The sequence below is a fragment of the Pistacia vera genome, unplaced genomic scaffold (assembly GCF_008641045.1).
Source record: "Pistacia vera cultivar Batoury unplaced genomic scaffold, PisVer_v2 Contig1006, whole genome shotgun sequence".
NCBI lineage: Eukaryota > Viridiplantae > Streptophyta > Magnoliopsida > Sapindales > Anacardiaceae > Pistacia > Pistacia vera.
Window position 1 is genome coordinate 302,220 of NW_022195035.1, and position 20,929 is coordinate 323,148.

The window sequence follows — 20,929 nt, forward strand, 5'->3', positions numbered from 1 at the left end:
TGGTAGACGATAGCCGACGGTGGAGGTGGTAGACAATATACGGCAGCCGTTCAAATTTGATTTTGGGAGAGAGATTTGATTTAGGGGAAGGAGAGCAGTTTCAATTTTAGGCTTTCAGTTTTGGGAGAGAGTTTGAATTTTAAGGAAAATTAATTTCGGGAAAGAGATTAGATTTAGGGGGAATGAAATTTGAATTTTAGGATTTGAAAACTTTTTATTTTTTTTCTTTTTGGGAAGTGACGTGGCAAATCAATGACATGGCAGATGAGGTGGCACTGCCACGTCGGTTGCCATGTCATGATATAAGAGGGTGGTGCAAGAAAGTGATATAAAGGTAATTTTTGGGAAAATTAATTTCGGGAAAGAGATTAGATTTAGGGGGAATGAAATCTGAATTTTAGGATTTGAAAACTTTATTTTTTTTCTTTTTGGGAAGTGACATGGTAAATCGATGATATGGCAGATGAGGTGGCACTGTCACATCGGCTACCATATCATGATATAAGAGGGTGGTGCAAAAATGATATAAAGGTGGCATTACCTTTAATTTTATTAAAAGTCTAATTTCTTTAACCTTGTTAAAATAGGACTTATTATAGTTTCTCATAAGTTTAGTAATATGATTCATAGTTCAAGTAGAATTAGGGATGATTTCTAGTTCTATTAAATTTAGGGTTTAACTCTATGTAAATAAGGGTGTTTGACAATTTATATTTTAAGAGAGAATAAAATAATAAGAGTAATGTTATATATACAAACAAATCTTATAAAGATTTATGTATAAATTGATGTGGCATAAAATGAATGAAAAAATGAATATGAAGACTTTGACTTTTTGTATTCATTATTTCATTCAATTTGTGCCACATCAGTTTATACACAAATCTTTGTATGATTTGTTTGTACATCTAGTATTATTGAAATAATAAATCTCTGTCTTATGTTAGCTTGAGTCCGTATCTTGCTATTGTTATTTTAAAAATTATTTTATATTCCTACACGGTTGATGTTTTCACATATGTAAATTGTTTTGTAAGGCACGCTCATTGGCTAATGATTCTTCAAGGGAAAGTGGTTATGAGCCGGCTGTTAGGTGCTGGAAATTATTAAAGGTTCTTTGTTAGTAGTTTGTTTTTTGTTTTTTTGTTTTTTTCTTTGAGGGACGAGAAGCTAGAGCCTTGTTTTTTGTATGGCTTTTGCAGGCTCCTTTTGTATAAACAGTAGGGACTAGTGTTTTCTGAGTTTCCTTTGTTCTGGACTCTGTGTCCTTAGGCTTTGTTTAGCCTTTTGTATAGCCTTGTCCCTTGGGTATGTCCAAGGTCGTGTGTCTAAAGGGGAGTTTTTATAGGCCGGTAATCCTTACTTTTTTTTAATTAAATTATCAGGTTTACCAAAACAATAAAACTACATTTACAATTTCTTCATACAACTTTTTTATACAATCTTAAGGTGACAACTCGCGATTAATCAGTTTACATTTGAACACACATAACTTACTACGAACTGCTACATTAGGGTTGTATGTGTAAGTGTAGTGCTGCTCATATCAAAAAATAAAGAAAAACGATAAAAGTGCTAATTGATATGTCATATGAAGTCTTTTATTTTCTTTGTTTTCATGAAATTTGAAGTTAATTGAGATAAAAATACTAATAAGAATTTAGAGACAACATATTTCCTAAGCAAAGCAAACTCAAATTTGATCAAAAAGGAAAAATGGCGACTGAAATTTGACAGAAAAAATAAATAAAGACGATGGGATTAAATAGTATTATGAACTTAAAACAAATTAATAAGGAAAGCAGCTGTCTTTCCATTTGACAAAAAAAAAAAGCCGTAAACTTATCAACTTCATATCTATCACCCATTTTGGAGGCTTTCAATGTATGATTGTTATTTGAAATAGGTTCCCCTTTTGAATGCTTTCAATGTATGATTGTTATTTGGAGTTGGTTCCCTTTTTGAATATATGCTTGTTATTTAGAGGACGCTGTTTTGCTCTGGCTGGGGTTCCTAAGCCTCGAAGAGCCAACTTCATATCTATCACCCTTTTTGAATGCTTTGAATATGTGATTGTTATTTTGAGTAGGTTCCTTTTTTGAATGCTTTGAATATATGCTTTTTGAAGATATGTATAAATATATATATGATTGTTATTTAAATTGAAAACTTAATTAGGCCACTCATGTTGTCAATCTTATATGCTGTAAATACCCAAGGAAGGAGAGCCTATTGTGTTTGAAGCAATTGTTGGTGTAAGTTTTCTTCTCTGTCTTGCAAGTTGCTTAATTATTTCTACCTGAGGTTTCTCTGATCTCTATGGCTCAAATTAAGTTAACATCTGTTTGTCTTATCCTTGTGTTAATTTTATTTCAAGAAATTCAATGTATTGAGGAAAGAGATTTAAAGTTAGTGACAAAAAATGATTGTCGAAAGCTTCAAGCTTACAATAAAATCCTTGAAAAGGAAACAAGGAAGCTTGCTGAGCCAGAAAGAAGAAACTTATCACATGGTGATGAGAACACCATCCTTGCAGATGCTAATGTATCTCCAAGTGTGGCAATCGATGAATCTGCACTTTTGAACATGACACCGCCAGGACAAGATGTCAATGGCAGACCTACTGTTCCGGGTCACAGCTAGGGCTACTTCTCATAGTATTTGTCATCTATACTACCTATGTTAAAAGCATATACTTTTCATTGTATTTGTCATCTATACTACCTATATATGTTTGTAAAAAGCATATGCTTTTCATAGTATTTGTCATCTATACTACGTATATATGTTTGTAAAAACTATATACTTGTGCTCAATAAGGCAATGCAATTTGTGGTTTCTTATTATCTCTTTATATTCCAAAGTATATGTGTCTTGTTTAACTCTCCCCTCTGCACAAAAACTTCTAACCACACATATATATACACGATATTAATTTAATTGTCCTTGGACCCCAATAGTTTTCAAGGGATCCTCACTCTTCACTAATGACTTTCAAGTCTATAATAATAATACCACGAATAAATAATCTATTTGCAAGAAATTAATAATTAAGAGACTATGATGCAAGATCAGAAGATTTCCACCTTATAAAATTTCTTTAGTTTCAATTCAACCACAAATAATTAATTTAGACCTAAACTGCGGAGTGATAAGTAGCCAAACATTATTAATTAGTTGAAAATTAAACTAATTAATTTCCGTTTACTAGTATTTGATCTACAAATTTTTATGGTACGGGCTGAAAACAATATCCACTACATCATTGATTATAAACATTAACATAATGAATTTTTCTCTTCTTTTTCATCTCTAGTATTATTCGTATCAACCTTCCATGACACTTTATATGTATACATGCAATGAAACTATATCTAGACGATATACAATAGAAAAATATAACTATTGTGGACAGTTGGTGTCAAACCATGGTAGTAGATCTTTGTCGACCAGTATTAGTCACTATAGAACAAATACCTTAAGCACGATTACTTTAGTTTATATATAGCCATTTAAAAAACATAACCTAACCTGGTGCACTACAGCCTAGCACATGACAAAGAGAATTAAGTTGTCTTTGTACTCTATATCTGATTAAATAATTAGCTAATTAATTTGTGTGCAGGGACTATTCCGTGGAGGAATGAATGTACCTGTTCAGGTTGCTTTACTGGACAGACGATGGCTTACGTTTGGAAAAGCTCTTGTTGGCGGTTTTCACGCTAACTTAGCTTTGGGGGATGCCTATGGGACTGTTAAACCAGGATATATGGTTAGTCTCACGGATCCAAATCTCAAACGGATTATGGTTCTTCGAATTCATACTTCAGGACTAGAAGACTTGATGGCTTCTAATGATGGAATAGCAATTCAGTATAGGCTGATTTATCGGTTGATAAATTCTGTGAATCCTATACGAATGAACTCCTGTGCAGATACTGAGGTTCATGGCCCGGGACAGGATTCTGTACTTCCAATTCGACCTACGGTAGTCAATGCTAAGGCTCTTATGTGGCCGAAACGATGGGTTTTGGAATATTCTACACAGCCCAGCGTGGTGGAATTAAACCCAAATCGAGGAATTCAGATCCAGGAACTTGATAATGAGGTTGAGGTTACTCTTCCTACGCCTAGAAAATCGGTGTCTCTAGAGCGAAATAAAGAGGTTCAACCTACTCTATCAAGGAAAAATATATTGGACACAGATGACACTGCTAGTGACACAAGTAGTGGTAGCAGGAGAATTGTTGGGTATAAATCTGTGCAAATTCCAGTATATGAAGAAGATACTCCAAGCACGAAAATGATGATGAGTCATGAAATGCATTGTCATGCAATAGTTCAGGGGACTATTGACACATGCATACGTGCGACACTGTGTTTTCCAGAATATGAGGAATTCACTCTGGATATTCTTGTAGACACAGGAGCAACCAAATGTATTGCAAGGAAGCAATGTTTTCCTCAGGAGCTGTGGAAACCGTTGGAAAAACCTATCCTAAATACGGTTGCAGATGGAGGTCAAAGTATGATCACGGATGTGGTGGAAAACGTGGTTGTACTGTTAAACGAGAAAAAATTCACTCTAAGAGAAGTCCTAGTAGTGGATTACTTAGAGGTAGATTTTATTCTCGGGAATAGCTTTCTGCGAGGTCAGGCAGAAGTTAGACCATTCACTCAGGATAACGACCATATTATCCTTGGAGGTCACAAATCCCTATTCTTGCTAAGCCTGAAGTTTCAAAGGTGAGAAACGGTTTTAGACCAGTGAAACTAAGGCAAGAAGAAGATCACATTGTTTTCTAGGTTTTGGAAACAAGGAATTGGTGGTTGAAACCTTCTGATGCAGAAGAAGTGGATGAGGCTTGTAATGTTTTCTTTCAAAGATTGTATCCTAGTCATCATAAACACCGGATCGCACGGGGTATATTGCAGGAGGAGGATCCCTCTGGTGCATGCCCTGAGAGCACGGATGAATTCACACATAAAGAAAAAATCTTGAAGGTAGAAGACAAAAGCCAACAGAACTCTTTAAGGATTGAGGAACTTTTAAAATCCTTCAAAGAGGAACTTTCTCCATGCTTTGATGATCAACCATTGAAGTTATGGGAAAGGAACGGTATATATGCTTCACTTGAATTAAAAGGGGAAGATGATATGATTAAGACCAAATCGTTTCCTTATACTCCTGATGCAGAGGAGGAATTCAATAAGCAGATACTAGAGTTGCTGGAAAAGCAATTAATACGCGCAAGTAAAAGTCCACACTCTTCGCCAACATTCATGGTTATGAATAGAGCTGAGCAGTTAAGAGGTAAAGCGCGGATGGTTATCGATTATAGGCAGTTAAATGAGAAAACCATTGACGATGCTTATAAGATACCAAACAAATCAGCTTGTTTGAATAAAGCTAGATTTGGAAAAATCTTCTCTAAATTTGATCTGAAGTCAGGTTTTTGGCATATCAGAATGGAGGAGTCAAGCATTCCTTTGACGGCTTTCACCTATCCGAAAGGATTGTTTGAATGGATGGTTCTGCCTTTTGGGCTTAAGCAGGCACTATCAATATTCCAGAGGAAAATGGATAAAGTCTTTGGAGATTTATCTAACTTTTGTGTAGTCTATATTGATGATGTTCTAGTTTTTAGTAAAACTGTAGAAGAACATGTAAATCATCTTAGACTTGTGAGCAAAAGGTTCCTTGATAATGGAATGATTCTATCTGAAAGAAAGATAGAATGGGCTAAGAACAAGGTAAAGTTCTTAGGCGTTGAGATAGGTGAAGGAGGAATTCAACTCCAAGAACATATCTCGAAGAAGTTGCTGGATTTTCCAGATTTGCTAGAGGATAAGCACATGTTACAGCAATTTCTTGGATTAGCCAATTACATGCGCGAGTATGTTCCTAATCTCGCTAATGTAATTAATGGTTTGACGCTTAAAGTTAGTGATAAAGTGCCCTGGGTTTGGACACCTGAAGACACTAATTGTGTTAAGCGGACCAAGGCCTTGACAAAGCAATTAAAACCATTAACACTCCCGGAAGATGAGGATAAACTCATTATTGAAAGTGATGCATCTCACTTGTATTGGGGAGGTGTGCTTAAGGCTAAGGGTACTGATAATATTGAACGGATTGTTCGATATGCGTCAGGAAAATTCTCTCCTGCTGAAATAAACTATCTTGTTCATGAGAAGGAAGTTTTAGCAGCGAAAGAATGTATTGACCGATTTCGATTGTTCGTGATCAGTCAGGAATTTACTTTAAGGACAGACTCTAAATATTTAAAAACTTTTATGAAACTGTCTTTAAAGGATGACAAAGCTAGACTAATCAGATGGCAGATTTGGTTTGCAAATTATAGAATCAAATTTGAATATATTTCTGGTAAATCTAACTTTGTTGCTGACTTTTTGTCCAGACATTTTGCAGAAGAATTGCAGGATAATGGCAGACAAGAAGGAAACTGGAAATCACTTCTCATGCTCCAAGTGTAAGCAACGAGGACACTTGAGAAGGAATTGTCCTTTGAAGGTCACTTCTACTTCAAAGGCTACTGCTAAAAAGGAGAAAACTACGGATCAGCAGGGAGCTTCTTCTTCTAGGCAGGTTACTGCGGATAAGTAGGTTACTGCGATACAGCAGGTTAAGGAAGGAAAGAATCATGACTATGATTCTGATACTTCGGAAAGAAGAAACCCAAAATTTCAAAAATTGAAGGGTGAAACTTCTACGAAGGTTTCTACTTCTGAAAGGGAGGTTACTCCTAAGAAGGAAAAAACTCAGAAAAAGGCAATAATTTGCTAGTCTTGTAAACAAGACGGACATGAATGGGCTACTTGTCCACTGTTAAAGACGAAGGTTTCTGAGGAAGGATCGTCAGGCGCTGCAAGCGTGGTGACTCCAACTACTCCACAAAAGAAGCGGTTTATTGACGCAGATATTTGTGAGAGGTTTAGCTTTCCAGAAGGAATACGGTTAACTTCGGCTAGTCAAGCTCTCTGGGAGAATCTGGAAACCCAAATTAGGATCGCGTTGGCGACAAGACAAGGAGAAGTACAGCTACAGAGGAGTTTACAAAAGCTAGCAAAGAGGTTAGCATGGCTGGAAGCTGACAGACTGCTCTATGAGGACGAGGAGTTTCGGGGAACTTCTCAACTCTATGAAGCAGGAATTCAAAAACTTGAGGTCATGAGGAAATGTCATAAGTTTGACATGATAAAACTCAAACTTGAGAATTTGAATGAGTTAATAGTAAAATTGGGAAAAATTGACTTGACGGATTTGGTTCAAGGATTATCAGTTTATCCTAATGGCACTATGGAATTGTTCGTTCCATGGAAAAACTTTAGAAAAGGTTTCTGTCGAGATCTTTTGACTAAAGGATGGATCGATACAATGCAAATTGATGTACAGGAAGCAATGGTGGACCCGAATCTACCAGACGCGGTTAAACAGACGCTCTGTGTTTTGAATCGGAAAGTCGACACCTTCACTTGCATGATCACTTCCTCATTGCAAGAGAACATTAATGTTCAAACTGTGCAGATATGAGAATTTCTTGTAGGAGAACCATGGTATCGCATTATGTTAAACAGTGAGATAAAAATGGGTTCTTATGCACTAGAAGAAATTCAGAAGAAAGAAGAGGAAGATTGGACCAGGTTACACATTGCGAAGATGTTACTGGTAAAATCTAAACTGGAAGAGCTTATAAAAGCAAATGCTACTGTCCATATTCAAAACGGAATTGTGGTAGTAATACCAGACAGGTATGCATTGGTCCAGGATACTCTGTTTTCTCATAATCAGGCCCAGTTGAAAACGTTTTTAGAAGGGTTTGAATCAACCCATCTATCAAAACAGGCCTTAATGGAAGGAACTATTGATCTTCTTCGGTTGGTCTTAGCCCACGACCAAGAAACCCAAGAGGATTAATCTCTGAAGGATTTTCTTGATTTTGTTGAAGTTGATAACTTCAAGGATAAATCAGATATCCAAGAGGATGGAGATTTGGACAACCATTAAACGTCCAACACGTAGACGCGACGTGTACCAAACAGCGGAGTAACACGTGAACATTCAAGATTTTGCCGACAGAATTCGACGACTCGGATTTAAAGAAGCTTTAGATGTTGATGTGTTATCTGTAAAAATTTGTCTTGTAAGACACGTGGGAGACATGTAGACCCCAGTGTCATTATCTGTCAATTTAGGATAGATGATATGTCGCTTTAGCTTAGAATTAGGCAAAAGTAAAATTTACTTTACTTTATCTTTATTTTTACTTTTTCTAATTTCTAAGTTGTAATAATTATGTTTTTCTTTTACGGATTCAATTACTTTGAATTCCGGAAGCCTTCTCTATATAAGGAGAAGCATTTGTACATTACAAAGGAGGGGAAAATCAATAATATTTTCAGTTTGTAAAAATTCTCTCAATCTCTTGATTACTGTATATTGTTAAACTCGAAACAAGAAACAGGTTTTATTCAAGACGATTGAAATCCAGGTATGAATTTTTCCTGATAACTGAATCTATGTGTTTTCCTTTTCCAATTAATTAACTAGGATTATTGTTACTAGTTATTAATTGTAATAATATTTGTTAGACTGGATATAACAAATATTATGTGGGTGTAAAAGCACTTTTATTTGGAGATAGCTAATTAATTGAATTTGCAAATAGGGTAAAATTTATCAATTTTTTATCACTTGGGCTACTATCATCACCCATCATATAATCTTCCCTTATGGATGGTTTTTTCTTCAGGGATTAAAGCATCGTCAAGTGGACTCACACTTTGATATATACCATGCACATTATTTTAGAAATTAATCACTTCTAATAAGAAGCTAGCTACTTTTGTAGTCATTGTTTAAAATTTTGCTTCATAAAAAATGGTATTCTGAAATGGGAAATAAAAATAATTGAATCTAATTATGAAGCGAAAATATATTTATATCTCACTCACAAGACTAGAGATATATTGTTCGCCAAATATGGAACTTCCTCTTCAAAAGAGAAATTAAGTCATCAAATGTTATCATTTATAAATAGAAATATTAAAAAAAAAAAATTATTGCTTTAGTTTAATAAAAAATACCCCGATGGTTTTTTAAATAACTTATCGTTACACTACCCTTAGGGGCCGTTTGTTTAGGGGGTATTTGAGATTATTGGGGTTAAGTCATCTTATATTATTTGATTACCATGTTTGGTTGTCAAGTAATATAAGATACCGGTAATCTTCAAATACCAATAGTGGTTAAGGTAATCTAATTACTTCCATTTTCTTAGTATTCTATACTTACCAGAGTTATCTTTTTTTGTTATAATTTTATCCCTTATTAATAAAATTTTAGGACAATAATGCCCTTATTTTTAAATTTATTTACATAAATATGACTTTTACTATTTCACCCCCAATTAATTAATTTTTTGGACAAAATTACAATTTCAAAACAAATTACAGCCCATCCAAGCCACCACCCCCAGCCTCCTGCCGTCGGTAACCACCGCCTCAGCCAACCGCCTCCGAAATGGTGCATGGAAGGCCGAAAATGGTCGTCGTGCGTCGATATGGCCATTTTCGGCCAGATATCTAGCTGGAAATGGCCATATCTGGCCATCAAAGGCCAAATCCGTTGATCTGGCCGTTGACGGCCAAATCTGTAATCAATCTGGCCGTCAATGACCAGATTTGGCCATTTTCGACCAAATATCTAGTCGAAAATGGCCATATCGACGCACAAACGGCCATTTTCAGCCTTCCGTGCACCATTAGGTTGCTGGCGGCCTACAGTGGCTAGGTTGGTAGGAGGTGTTTTGTTGATTTTCTAAACTTTTGTTATGGGGTTGTTTTTGCCATGTTTTTAAATGTAGGGGGGTTATAGTAATCCAAATAATAATAATATTTAATTAGAGGATAATTCAATAATTTAAATAATATACCCATCAATTTATTTCTCCTAACTAAACATATTAATATAACATACCCATCAATTAACCAAACACATTTTCCTAAAGATTCACAGTAATCTTCAAGGTAATCTATTTTTTCAGTAATCCAATATTCCCAGTAATCCAACATTTCTTGAACCAAACGCCCCCTTACAGAATTTCTATTAAATTAAACGGTTGAAGGTTAGAAAAAAAGTATTTACACAATATTTATCAACTAAACTAAATAAAAAATAATCTCCATTATTTCTAGGCAAGTGAAGAGAAGGAAAATAATAGATGCGATGGTTTGGTGTGATTTGTCTCATAAGTCCACCATTAACACTTGTCTCTCATCTCCATCTTCTTTGTTCTTAAACAAATTGAAACAAGCTCAAACCAGATGCTCCTTTTTTTAAAAAAAAAAAAAAATTAAGAAATAGTAGGGAATAGTAGATTAAAACAATATTTTAATATGTTTTAATAATGAAAAAAATTATTTAAAAATGTTTTTTTTTTTTTTGGTCCTTTTATATTGGTTATATTTCGTCTCCTAAAACCAAACATAATTTTAAAGTAAAGTAAAACAAACATTGCATATAAATTCTATCAGAAGTTGATCCATAAGTGATTATAAAACAAGCTACAACCAATCCCAACTAAACCTAATATTAGAGAGTTGTAACTGCTTCTGTTTGTTTAATTTTTGAATTTGTATTTTAAGTTGCAGATGTACACTTATCTTTAGTGATAAGTTTCCAATCTGTTACAATCTTGAATTTGTATTTTAAGTTATAGAGTACACTTATCTTTAGTGATAAGTTTCCAATCTGTTACAATCTGTGTTATTTATATTTTGCTACCTTAATGAGAAGCCGTGTGGCATATTCCTCTCCTCTGTTCCTTTGTTTCTCTCATTTATTATATGGTATTAGAGCATTTAATTGTTGCTGTTCTCTTCTCCAGCCACTAGTACCATGACAACAACCAATAATTCCAACCCTCCACCTGTTATTCAAAACACAAATGAACCAAATACATCTCTCATCTCCATCAATGTCGCTACCCAAGCCCTACTCAAACTCACCACAACCAATTACATTTCCTGGAAACTTCAATTCCACACTCTCTTTGTCGGCTATGACCTCTTAGGATATATAGATGGATCCAAACCTTGTCCACCCTCCACTATCACTCAAACGACACACACTGTACCAAATCCTACTCCACTACTTGGATTAGACAAGACCAACTGATTCTTAATGCTTTAGTTGGATCTCTTTCTCCCACACTTATCCCGTTCATTGCTAAAGCCGAAACATCAGCAGAAGCTTGGTTGATCCTAGCAAACACATATGCCAAGCCATCTCGAGGGCGCATCAAGCAGGTAAAGAATCAAATTAAAATCTAACCAAAGGGTCTCAAACGTTACAGAGTTTCTTCAATTGGTGAAGTGTCGGGCTGATGAACTTGCTATTCTTGGGGCACCAATGGATGAAGATGACCTCACGACAAAATTCTTGATGGTCTTGGGGATGACTAAAAAGCTATACGTGCAGTTCAAGCCCGCGATACCATGATCACGTTTGATGAGCCACGAAAAGCTTCTAAATTTTGAAGCGTCTCTTCAAGGTACAAAATCTGAACCTCTCATTTCCCAGCCTCAGCAAATCTGCAATCGTAACACTACAGGTTGGTGTCCCTCTTTCAACTATGGTACACCAACAACAATGGGCGTCCATCAACACATTCTGGTAACAACAGTATAGGTTGGCGTCCTTCACCCAATACCAACAATCGCTCCCCCGCATTTCTAACCTGGACAAAACTCTCTCGTAGCCAACGACCTCCCTCTCGACCTTATCTTGGTTATGCCAGAATGTGGACTACAGGGGCACACTGCCAAGATGTCCCTCTTTTTGCTTGGTGCCAAATCAACCCAATACACTCCTGTTGCACCAGTGAACAACACTATGACACCATGGCAACCTCGAGCTCATTTTGCAGCCAACACTACTCCTACCACTCCGCATGGCTACTGGACAGTGGTGCTTCTCATCATGTCACTGCTGACCTGAGCAATTCTCTCTCCACACACTTACAATGGTTTAGATGCATATGATTAGCGATGGATCGAGTCTTCCTATAACTCACACTGGTTCACATCTTTTACCACTCATAACACATCATTTAAATTAGACAATGTTTTGTGTGTCCCTAGCATGAAAAAGATCTAATTTCCATTTCTCAATTTTGTACATCAAACAATGTCTCTATTGAATTCTTACCATCCTCTTTCATGTGAAGGAACTTCGCACGGGGCAATCTTTTTGAAGGGTCACACGAAGGATGGGGTGTATGAATGGCCGGTTCCCTTTCCCCAACATCTCTATTAGTACCTTTTCTAGTGTCAAACTTTCATCTGAGTGGCATCATAGATTAGGCCATCCTGCATTTCCCATTTTAAACATATTGTTTCACATATCAGTTAGAATTGTCTTCCTCTCTAATCTCTGATTTTTTGTGTAATGCTTGCATTGCAAAAAGCCATAAATTACCTTTCTCTACATCTACTGTTCTCTCCTCTCAACCACTTGAAATTATTTTCTCTGATGTGTGGACTTCCCTGTTATCTCCATGATGGTTTTAAATATTATGTCATATTTGTTGATCACTTCACTAAATACATTTGGTTTTATCCCCTTCAACAGAAATCTGAAGTTAAAGACATGTTTATCAGATTTAAAGCCATTGTGGAAACACACTTTCAAAATAAAATTCATACACTTTACTCTGATAATGGTGGTGAATACTTGGCTCTTAAACCTTTTCTTGCTACCAATGGGATCACTCACCTTACTACTCCACCACACACTCTTGAACACAATGGGTACTCTGAAAGACGTCATCGTCACATTATCGAAACAGGTCTCACTCTCCTCTCTCATGCATCACTTCCGTCAACGTTTTGGACTCATGCCTTTGCCGCTGCTGTTTACCTAATAAATCGTATGCCCACTCCTACACTAAATCTATCATCTCCGTATGAAAAAATTTTTGGCTCTCCCCCAAACTACTCTAAACTTAGGATTTTTGGTTGTTTGTGCTACCCATGGTTACGTCCTTATTCCTCTCACAAACTTGAGTCTCGTTCGAAGCCTTGTATTTTTCTAGGCTATTCTCTTACTCAAAGTGCTTATCTGTGCTATCATCCTCCCACATCTAGAATGTATGTCTCTCGTCATGTCAAATTTGTTAAGTCTGTCTTCCCCTCTCTTACTTTATCCATGCAATCTGTCCGTCCACTACCTGACACTGTCTCCACATGGATTCCTCCCATCATCACAGTTCCAACCAACCAAGCTTCCACCGGGACATTCAACACACCATCTGCAGTTCAACCTCAAGGACAACCCTCATGTGATGCTTTGCTCCCTACTACCAGCACAACCCTACACATACCACATGAGTCTCCTATCCAACCAACCACCCACCTCTATGCTTTCATCCGACACCCAACCAAACACATCTATCACTGTCCATAACACAACTTCACGACCACCACCCATACATTCAATGACAACTAGAGCCAAAAACAACATTCGAAAGCCAATCGAGAAACTTAATCTCTCCACACAACTCTCTCACCCTTGTGATGTAGAACCAACCACTGTGACCCAAGCCCTCAAAGATCCAAAATTGCGTCAGGCCATGTCTGAAGAATATGATGCTCTTGTTCAAAATGGGACATGGGAGCCCGTCAGATTCTAGTCACAATATAGTTGGATGTAAGTGGATTTTTAGAACTAAACGTCACTCTGATGGTTCTATTGACAGGCACAAAGCACGCTTGGTTGCGAAAGGCTTTCATCAACACCCAGGAATTGACTACCATGACACTTTTAGTCCTGTGGTGAAGCCTACTACAGTCCGTTTAGTTCTTAGCCTTGCTGTGAGTCATGGTTGGTCTCTACGACAACTGGATGTAAACAATGCCTTTTTGCAAGGTCATCTCTCTGACGATGTTTATATGTCCCAACCTCCAGGCTTTGTTGATTTAGATAATCCAACTCATGTTTGCAAGCTTCGGAAAGCAATTTATGGGCTTAAACAAGCTCCACGAGCATGGTACAACCCTAATATTAGAGAGTTGTACTGCTTCTGTTTGTTTAATTTTTGAATTTGTATTTTAAGTTGCAGATGTACACTTATCTTTAGTGATAAGTTTCCAATCTGTTACAATCTTGAATTTGTATTTTAAGTTATAGATGTACACTTATCTTTAGTGATAAGTTTCCAATCTGTTACAATCTTGTGTATTTATATATTTGCTACCTTAATGAAAGCCGTGTGGCATATTTCCTCTCCTCTGTTCCTTTGTTCTCTCATTTATTATTGGTATTAGAGCATTTAATTGTTGCGTTCTCTTTCCAGCCACAGTACCATGACAACAACCAAAATTCCAACTCTCCACCTGTTATTCAAAACACAAATGAACCAAATACATCTCTCTCTCATCAATGTCGCTACCCAAGCCCTACTCAAACTCACCACAACCAATTACATTTCCTGGAAACTCAATTCCACACTCTCTTTGTCGGCTATGACCTCTTAGGATATAGATGGATCCAAACCTTGTCCACCCTCCACTATCACTCAACGACACCACTGTACCAAATCCTACTCGCACTACTTGGATTAGACAAGACCAACTGATTCTTAATGCTTTAGTTGTGATCTCTTTCTCCCACACTTATCCCTTCATTGCTAAAGCCGAAACATCAGCAGAAGCTTGGTTGATCCTAGCAAACACATATGCCAGCCATCTCGAGGGCGCATCAAGCAGTAAGAGATCAATTAAAAATCTAACCAAAGGGTCTCAAACTGTTACAAGTTTCTTCAATTGGTGAAGTGTCGGGCTGATGAACTTGCTATTCTTGGGGCACCAATGGATGAGATGACCTCACAGACAAAATTCTTGATGGTCTTGGGGTGACTATAAGAGCTTATACGTGCAGTTCAAGCCGCGATACCATGATCACGTTTGATGAGCTCCACGAAAGCTTCTAAATTTTGAGCGTCTCTTCAAGGTACAAAATCTGAACCCTCTCATTTCCCAGCCTCAGCAATCCTGCAAATCGTAACACTACAGGTTGGTGTCCCTCTTTCAACTATGGTAACACCAACAACAATTGGCGTCCATCAACACATTCTGGTAACAACAGTATAGGTTGGCGTCCTTCACCCAATCCCAATCGCTCCCCCGCATTTCCAACCTGGACAAAACTCGCTCGTAGCCAACGACCTCCCTCCGACCTTATCTTGGTTATTGCCATATGTGGACTACAGGGGCACACTGCCAAGAGATGTCCCTCTTTTTGCTTGGTGCCAAATCACCCATACAACTCCTGTGCACCAGTGAAACACTATGACACCATGGCAACCTCGAGCTCATTTTGCAGCCAACACTACTCCTACCACTCCGCAATGGCTACTGGACAGTGGTGCTTCTCATCATGTCACTGCTGACCTGAGCAATCTCTCTCTCCACACACCTTACAATGGTTTAGATGACATTATGATTAGCGATGGATCGAGTCTCCTATAACTCACACTGGTTCTACATCTTTTACCACTCTAACACTCATTTAAATTAGACAATGTTTTGTGTGTCCCTAGCATGAAAAAGATCTAATTTCCATTTCTCAATTTGTACATCAAACAATGTCTCTATTAATTCTTACCATCCTCTTTCATGTGAAGGAACTTCGCACGGGGGCAATCTTTTTGAAGGTCACACGAAGTGGGGTGTATGAATGCCGTTCCCTCTTCCCCAACATCTCTATTAGTAGCCTTTTCTAGTGTCAAAACTTCTTCATCTGAGTGGCATCATAGATTAGGCCATCCTGCATTTCCCATTTTAAAACATATTGTTTCACATTATCAGTTAGAATTGTCTTCCTCTCTAATCTCTGATTTTTGTGTAATGCTTGTCATTGCAATAAAAGCCATAAATACCTTTCTCACATCTACTGTTATCTCCTCTCAACCACTTGAAATTATTTTCTCTGATGTGTGGCCTTCCCCTGTTATCTCCCAATATTAAAAAAAAAAAAAATTATTGCTTTAGTTTAATAAAAAATACCCCGATGGTTTTTTAAATAACTTATCGTTACACTACCCTTAGGGGCCGTTTGTTTAGGGGGTATTTGAGATTATTGGGGTTAAGTCATCTTATATTATTTGATTACCATGTTTGGTTGTCAAGTAATATAAGATACCGGTAATCTTCAAATACCAATAGTGGTTAAGGTAATCTAATTACTTCCATTTTCTTAGTATTCTATACTTACCAGAGTTATCTTTTTTTGTTATAATTTTATCCCTTATTAATAAAATTTTAGGACAATAATGCCCTTATTTTTAAATTTATTTACATAAATATGACTTTTACTATTTCACCCCCAATTAATTAATTTTTTGGACAAAATTACAATTTCAAAACAAATTACAGCCCATCCAAGCCACCACCCCCAGCCTCCTGCCGTCGGTAACCACCGCCTCAGCCAACCGCCTCCGAAATGGTGCATGGAAGGCCGAAAATGGTCGTCGTGCGTCGATATGGCCATTTTCGGCCAGATATCTAGCTGGAAATGGCCATATCTGGCCATCAAAGGCCAAATCCGTTGATCTGGCCGTTGACGGCCAAATCTGTAATCAATCTGGCCGTCAATGACCAGATTTGGCCATTTTCGACCAAATATCTAGTCGAAAATGGCCATATCGACGCACAAACGGCCATTTTCAGCCTTCCGTGCACCATTAGGTTGCTGGCGGCCTACAGTGGCTAGGTTGGTAGGAGGTGTTTTGTTGATTTTCTAAACTTTTGTTATGGGGTTGTTTTTGCCATGTTTTTAAATGTAGGGGGGTTATAGTAATCCAAATAATAATAATATTTAATTAGAGGATAATTCAATAATTTAAATAATATACCCATCAATTTATTTCTCCTAACTAAACATATTAATATAACATACCCATCAATTAACCAAACACATTTTCCTAAAGATTCACAGTAATCTTCAAGGTAATCTATTTTTTCAGTAATCCAATATTCCCAGTAATCCAACATTTCTTGAACCAAACGCCCCCTTACGGAATTTCTATTAAATTAAACGGTTGAAGGTTAGAAAAAAAGTATTTACACAATATTTATCAACTAAACTAAATAAAAAATAATCTCCATTATTTCTAGGCAAGTGAAGAGAAGGAAAATAATAGATGCGATGGTTTGGTGTGATTTGTCTCATAAGTCCACCATTAACACTTGTCTCTCATCTCCATCTTCTTTGTTCTTAAACAAATTGAAACAAGCTCAAACCAGATGCTCCTTTTTTTAAAAAAAAAAAAAAATTAAGAAATAGTAGGGAATAGTAGATTAAAACAATATTTTAATATGTTTTAATAATGAAAAAAATTATTTAAAAATGTTTTTTTTTTTTTTGGTCCTTTTATATTGGTTATATTTCGTCTCCTAAAACCAAACATAATTTTAAAGTAAAGTAAAACAAACATTGCATATAAATTCTATCAGAAGTTGATCCATAAGTGATTATAAAACAAGCTACAACCAATCCCAAACTACACCTAAAACAATGTTTTTGTGTTGTAGAAGATTGATGGTGGGATATGGGCAGTGTTCATACCAACATCTTGGTTTGAGGGTTTTTTCTTATTTCTGAAACCCTTAGGTTTTCAATAACTTAATTAAACCTTAGAGGACCGGAAAAAACCCTTTATAAATTCTGTAATGCGTATATATGCAACATACTTTAACAATTTGAAATTTGAAATTAAATGTTTATTGTAAACAAATGTCATTTTTTGTGGTTTTCCACTTCAATTACTTCACCCCTAAGTCTTCATTTATAATGAAATATTGTTCTATACATATAATATAAATTAATCTCTAATAAAGTTTCTTTTTCTAGAGCCCCTAACAACTCTATGCATATAATAATATGAAAGTTATAACTTTGGGAAAAATAATGTAACATCAAAAATATTTTATATACAAAACTTAAAGTGGCATATGATCCATCTATTACCGTCACAAAAGTGTATCCATGAAGAAAATGAATATTAAAATTCTAACAAGAAGCTAATGAAACTGAAAATTGAGTATGTTTTAACAGAGACTAAAGAGATTTCTGTGCTTTCAAATCTCTGTCAGTGCCGGACTAGGAATTCTAGTGAGGTTAGCGAAATTAAAAAAGGCCGAACGACATGCACCCACCCATAGTTTGTTATAAAGACAATTGGATACCCAAAAGGTTTGAAAATAACAAACAGCCACTTTTCGTTAGAATTTGTTAGTGAATTCCGTTTGAAGAAGGACAATATGATAATTTTGCAATCAGTCGAACAAGAGACCACTTTCGTCTCTTTTCTTATTTCTTTTTCTTTTCTTCAAATATTTTTCTTTACTGTCGTGGCACCTCCAAATTCATCTCCCACTGCTGTGCCACCTCTATCACCCTCCGTGCACCACCATCTAACACCAGTCCACCCCCATCATCACATCCATCTTCTCCACCTCCTACAACCTCCTCACCTTCTGAGCCCAGTGCAAATCAACCTAACCCCTTCACACCTTCTACTCCATCACCTCCTGCATAGCCACCTGTCTCACCACCACCTCCTCAAAATACATCTCCACCCCCATTGACATCTACACCTTCTCCCCCTCCTCCTCAACAATCCAATTAACCTACATCACCACCATCATCTCCACCTGTTTCTAATCCACCAACCAGTTCATCTAGACCACCACCATCGCCAGTATCTAATCCACCAAGGAGTTCACCTCTACTAACAAATTCCCCTCCACCACCACCAGTGGCCAATCCACCGACAATTCCTCCTCCACCATCAAATTCATCTCCATCACCACCATCTAATCCACCAAAAGCTTCACCTCCACCACAAACACCAACTACTTCTCCTCCTCCCTCCACCCCCCCCCCCCCCCCCCCCCCCCCCCCCCCCCCCCCAAAGAAAAAGGGTATTGATGAGGATCAAGAATGGAATAAAACCTTGGTCCTTAGTAGGTGTAGTTGGAGTTGTATAAGATATTTTCTCTAGGCTTCTTTAGCTAAATCAGACATGGTTGGTTAAATGGGCGTGAAGTGTGATCAACCTTCCTTAAAAAAAAAAACTCAAGGACCCTTTACTCTCTCTCCAAAACTTGGAAAGGCGAAATCTTTAGAGAGAAAGAAAGAAGATTGGAAATAGAGAGTCAAAGATGGAGTTTCATTAGAAGGTGGTAAGTGGCGGAGACAAAGACATTGAAGCATTGTTCATTATAGTGCAGCGAAAAAGAAAGAAGAAAAGACAGGAAATTGGCCTCTTTTTTAATTGAATGGAAAATTACCACATTATCCTTCTTCAGGCGGAATTTATTAACAGATTTTGACGAAAAGTAGCTGTTTGTCATTTTCAAACCTTTTGGGTACCAAATTGTCTTTACAACAAACTATGGGTAGGTGCATGTCGTTCGGCCAATTATAAAATAATATACTTTAATTTTTTGTTTCATAATGATAACTATTAAAACTATAATATTTATTGATAATGTTTTGTGTTCAATACAATCATAATTTTCCTAATATGTATATGGTAAAGCAAATAAAAGAATTCATGCATACTAATGTAAGGAAACCCATAAAAAATCTTAATTTTTTAAAGGTAAATTAAATTAAAGAAATTAAGTACAATATGATTTGTGAGGTAATAAAGAATTTTTCCTATATCAAAACCTTAATTTATTAAGTTTGAATCAAATGTGTTTTATTTATTTATAATCTAAAATTTCATTTATTTGGAATTTTGGTTTAATTATTGGATTGGGTAATTCAAATTGTATACGATGGGCCTTATTTATAACATACAACTTCATTTAATTTGTTTTTAGACTTAATTGTTAGATTAGGTAAGTTTTCATTTAATATGTTTTTGTGTTTAATTATTGTAAGGGTTAATTGTAATTATATAAAACTCTATGAGCCTCAATGTTATAAGACATTTTTTTTTTTAAATCCCAAGAGGGCGGTGGCCCACCTTGGGTTCGGTTAATTTAACTCTAAAAATTGTTATCGTAATATTTTAACATCAACTATTACCATCATTAGTCTACCATAATATTTTAAGAAAAAGTACTACTGGCTAGTGTTAAAAACTTAAAATAGGCAATTTTCTTAATTTTAATTAAACAATAAGCAACTTGGACAATTTTTTTAATTGAAGTCCACATCATATCCCACTAATGCAACGTCGTATTTCATGTTCACATAAGGCTATGTTTAACAATTGAAGAAAAATTATTTATTATTACCACTTTAGAGATGATCTCTTCCTTCAGCAGCAAGTAATTACGCTTAGGAAGGTAGATAAAGTTACTTTCTCTGAGAATCTGTCCTTTTGGTGCATTTGGGTGGTGGCGGTGCCTCCCAACTTTGCCTATTTTCATTAATTATTCCCAACTTTAATGGATTCTACCTCCTTCTATATGTAGCTAGCTTACCTCCCTCGTTGTTTGAGTGTGCTCTTATAATTCTATGGTTTAAGTTATTCGTGACCTTCTCAAAAGATGGAGGAAATTTCCACCGTCAACACTAGGGTCTGTTGAGCGGAAAGAATTGCATGGGTCTGGCGATTAAAGCAAGAAGAATAACACGTTTGTTGTTGTTGTTGATGATGGATGCATCTATGAACAAATGTGTTATTCTTCTTGCTTTAATTAATTAATTAATTGCCAGACCCATGCAATTCTTTCTACTGAACACACCCTATCTACTGTTGATAATATCCCTAGTTGAGTGTGGCAATATAATTCTATCATCAGTTTGGGTGATTCGATCAACTGCAGGATACAAAGACGATTTCGACCAAAAACACCAGTAACGGACCTGGAGTTGGTCATAAAC

General features: G+C 36.4%; 1 protein-coding gene across 1 annotated transcript; it reads right to left on the reverse strand.

Annotated features, from left to right (window-relative positions):
• Positions 1-18,427: 18,427 nt before the first annotated feature.
• LOC116142787 (glycine-rich protein 23-like) lies at positions 18,428-20,472 on the reverse strand. Its single transcript, XM_031428230.1, has 3 exons — positions 20,403-20,472; positions 18,715-18,900; positions 18,428-18,561 (listed from the first exon to the last, which is right to left on the reverse strand). Exons 1-3 carry the CDS (start codon positions 20,470-20,472, stop codon positions 18,428-18,430), a joined length of 390 nt encoding a protein of 129 aa, XP_031284090.1.
• Positions 20,473-20,929: the final 457 nt, after the last annotated feature.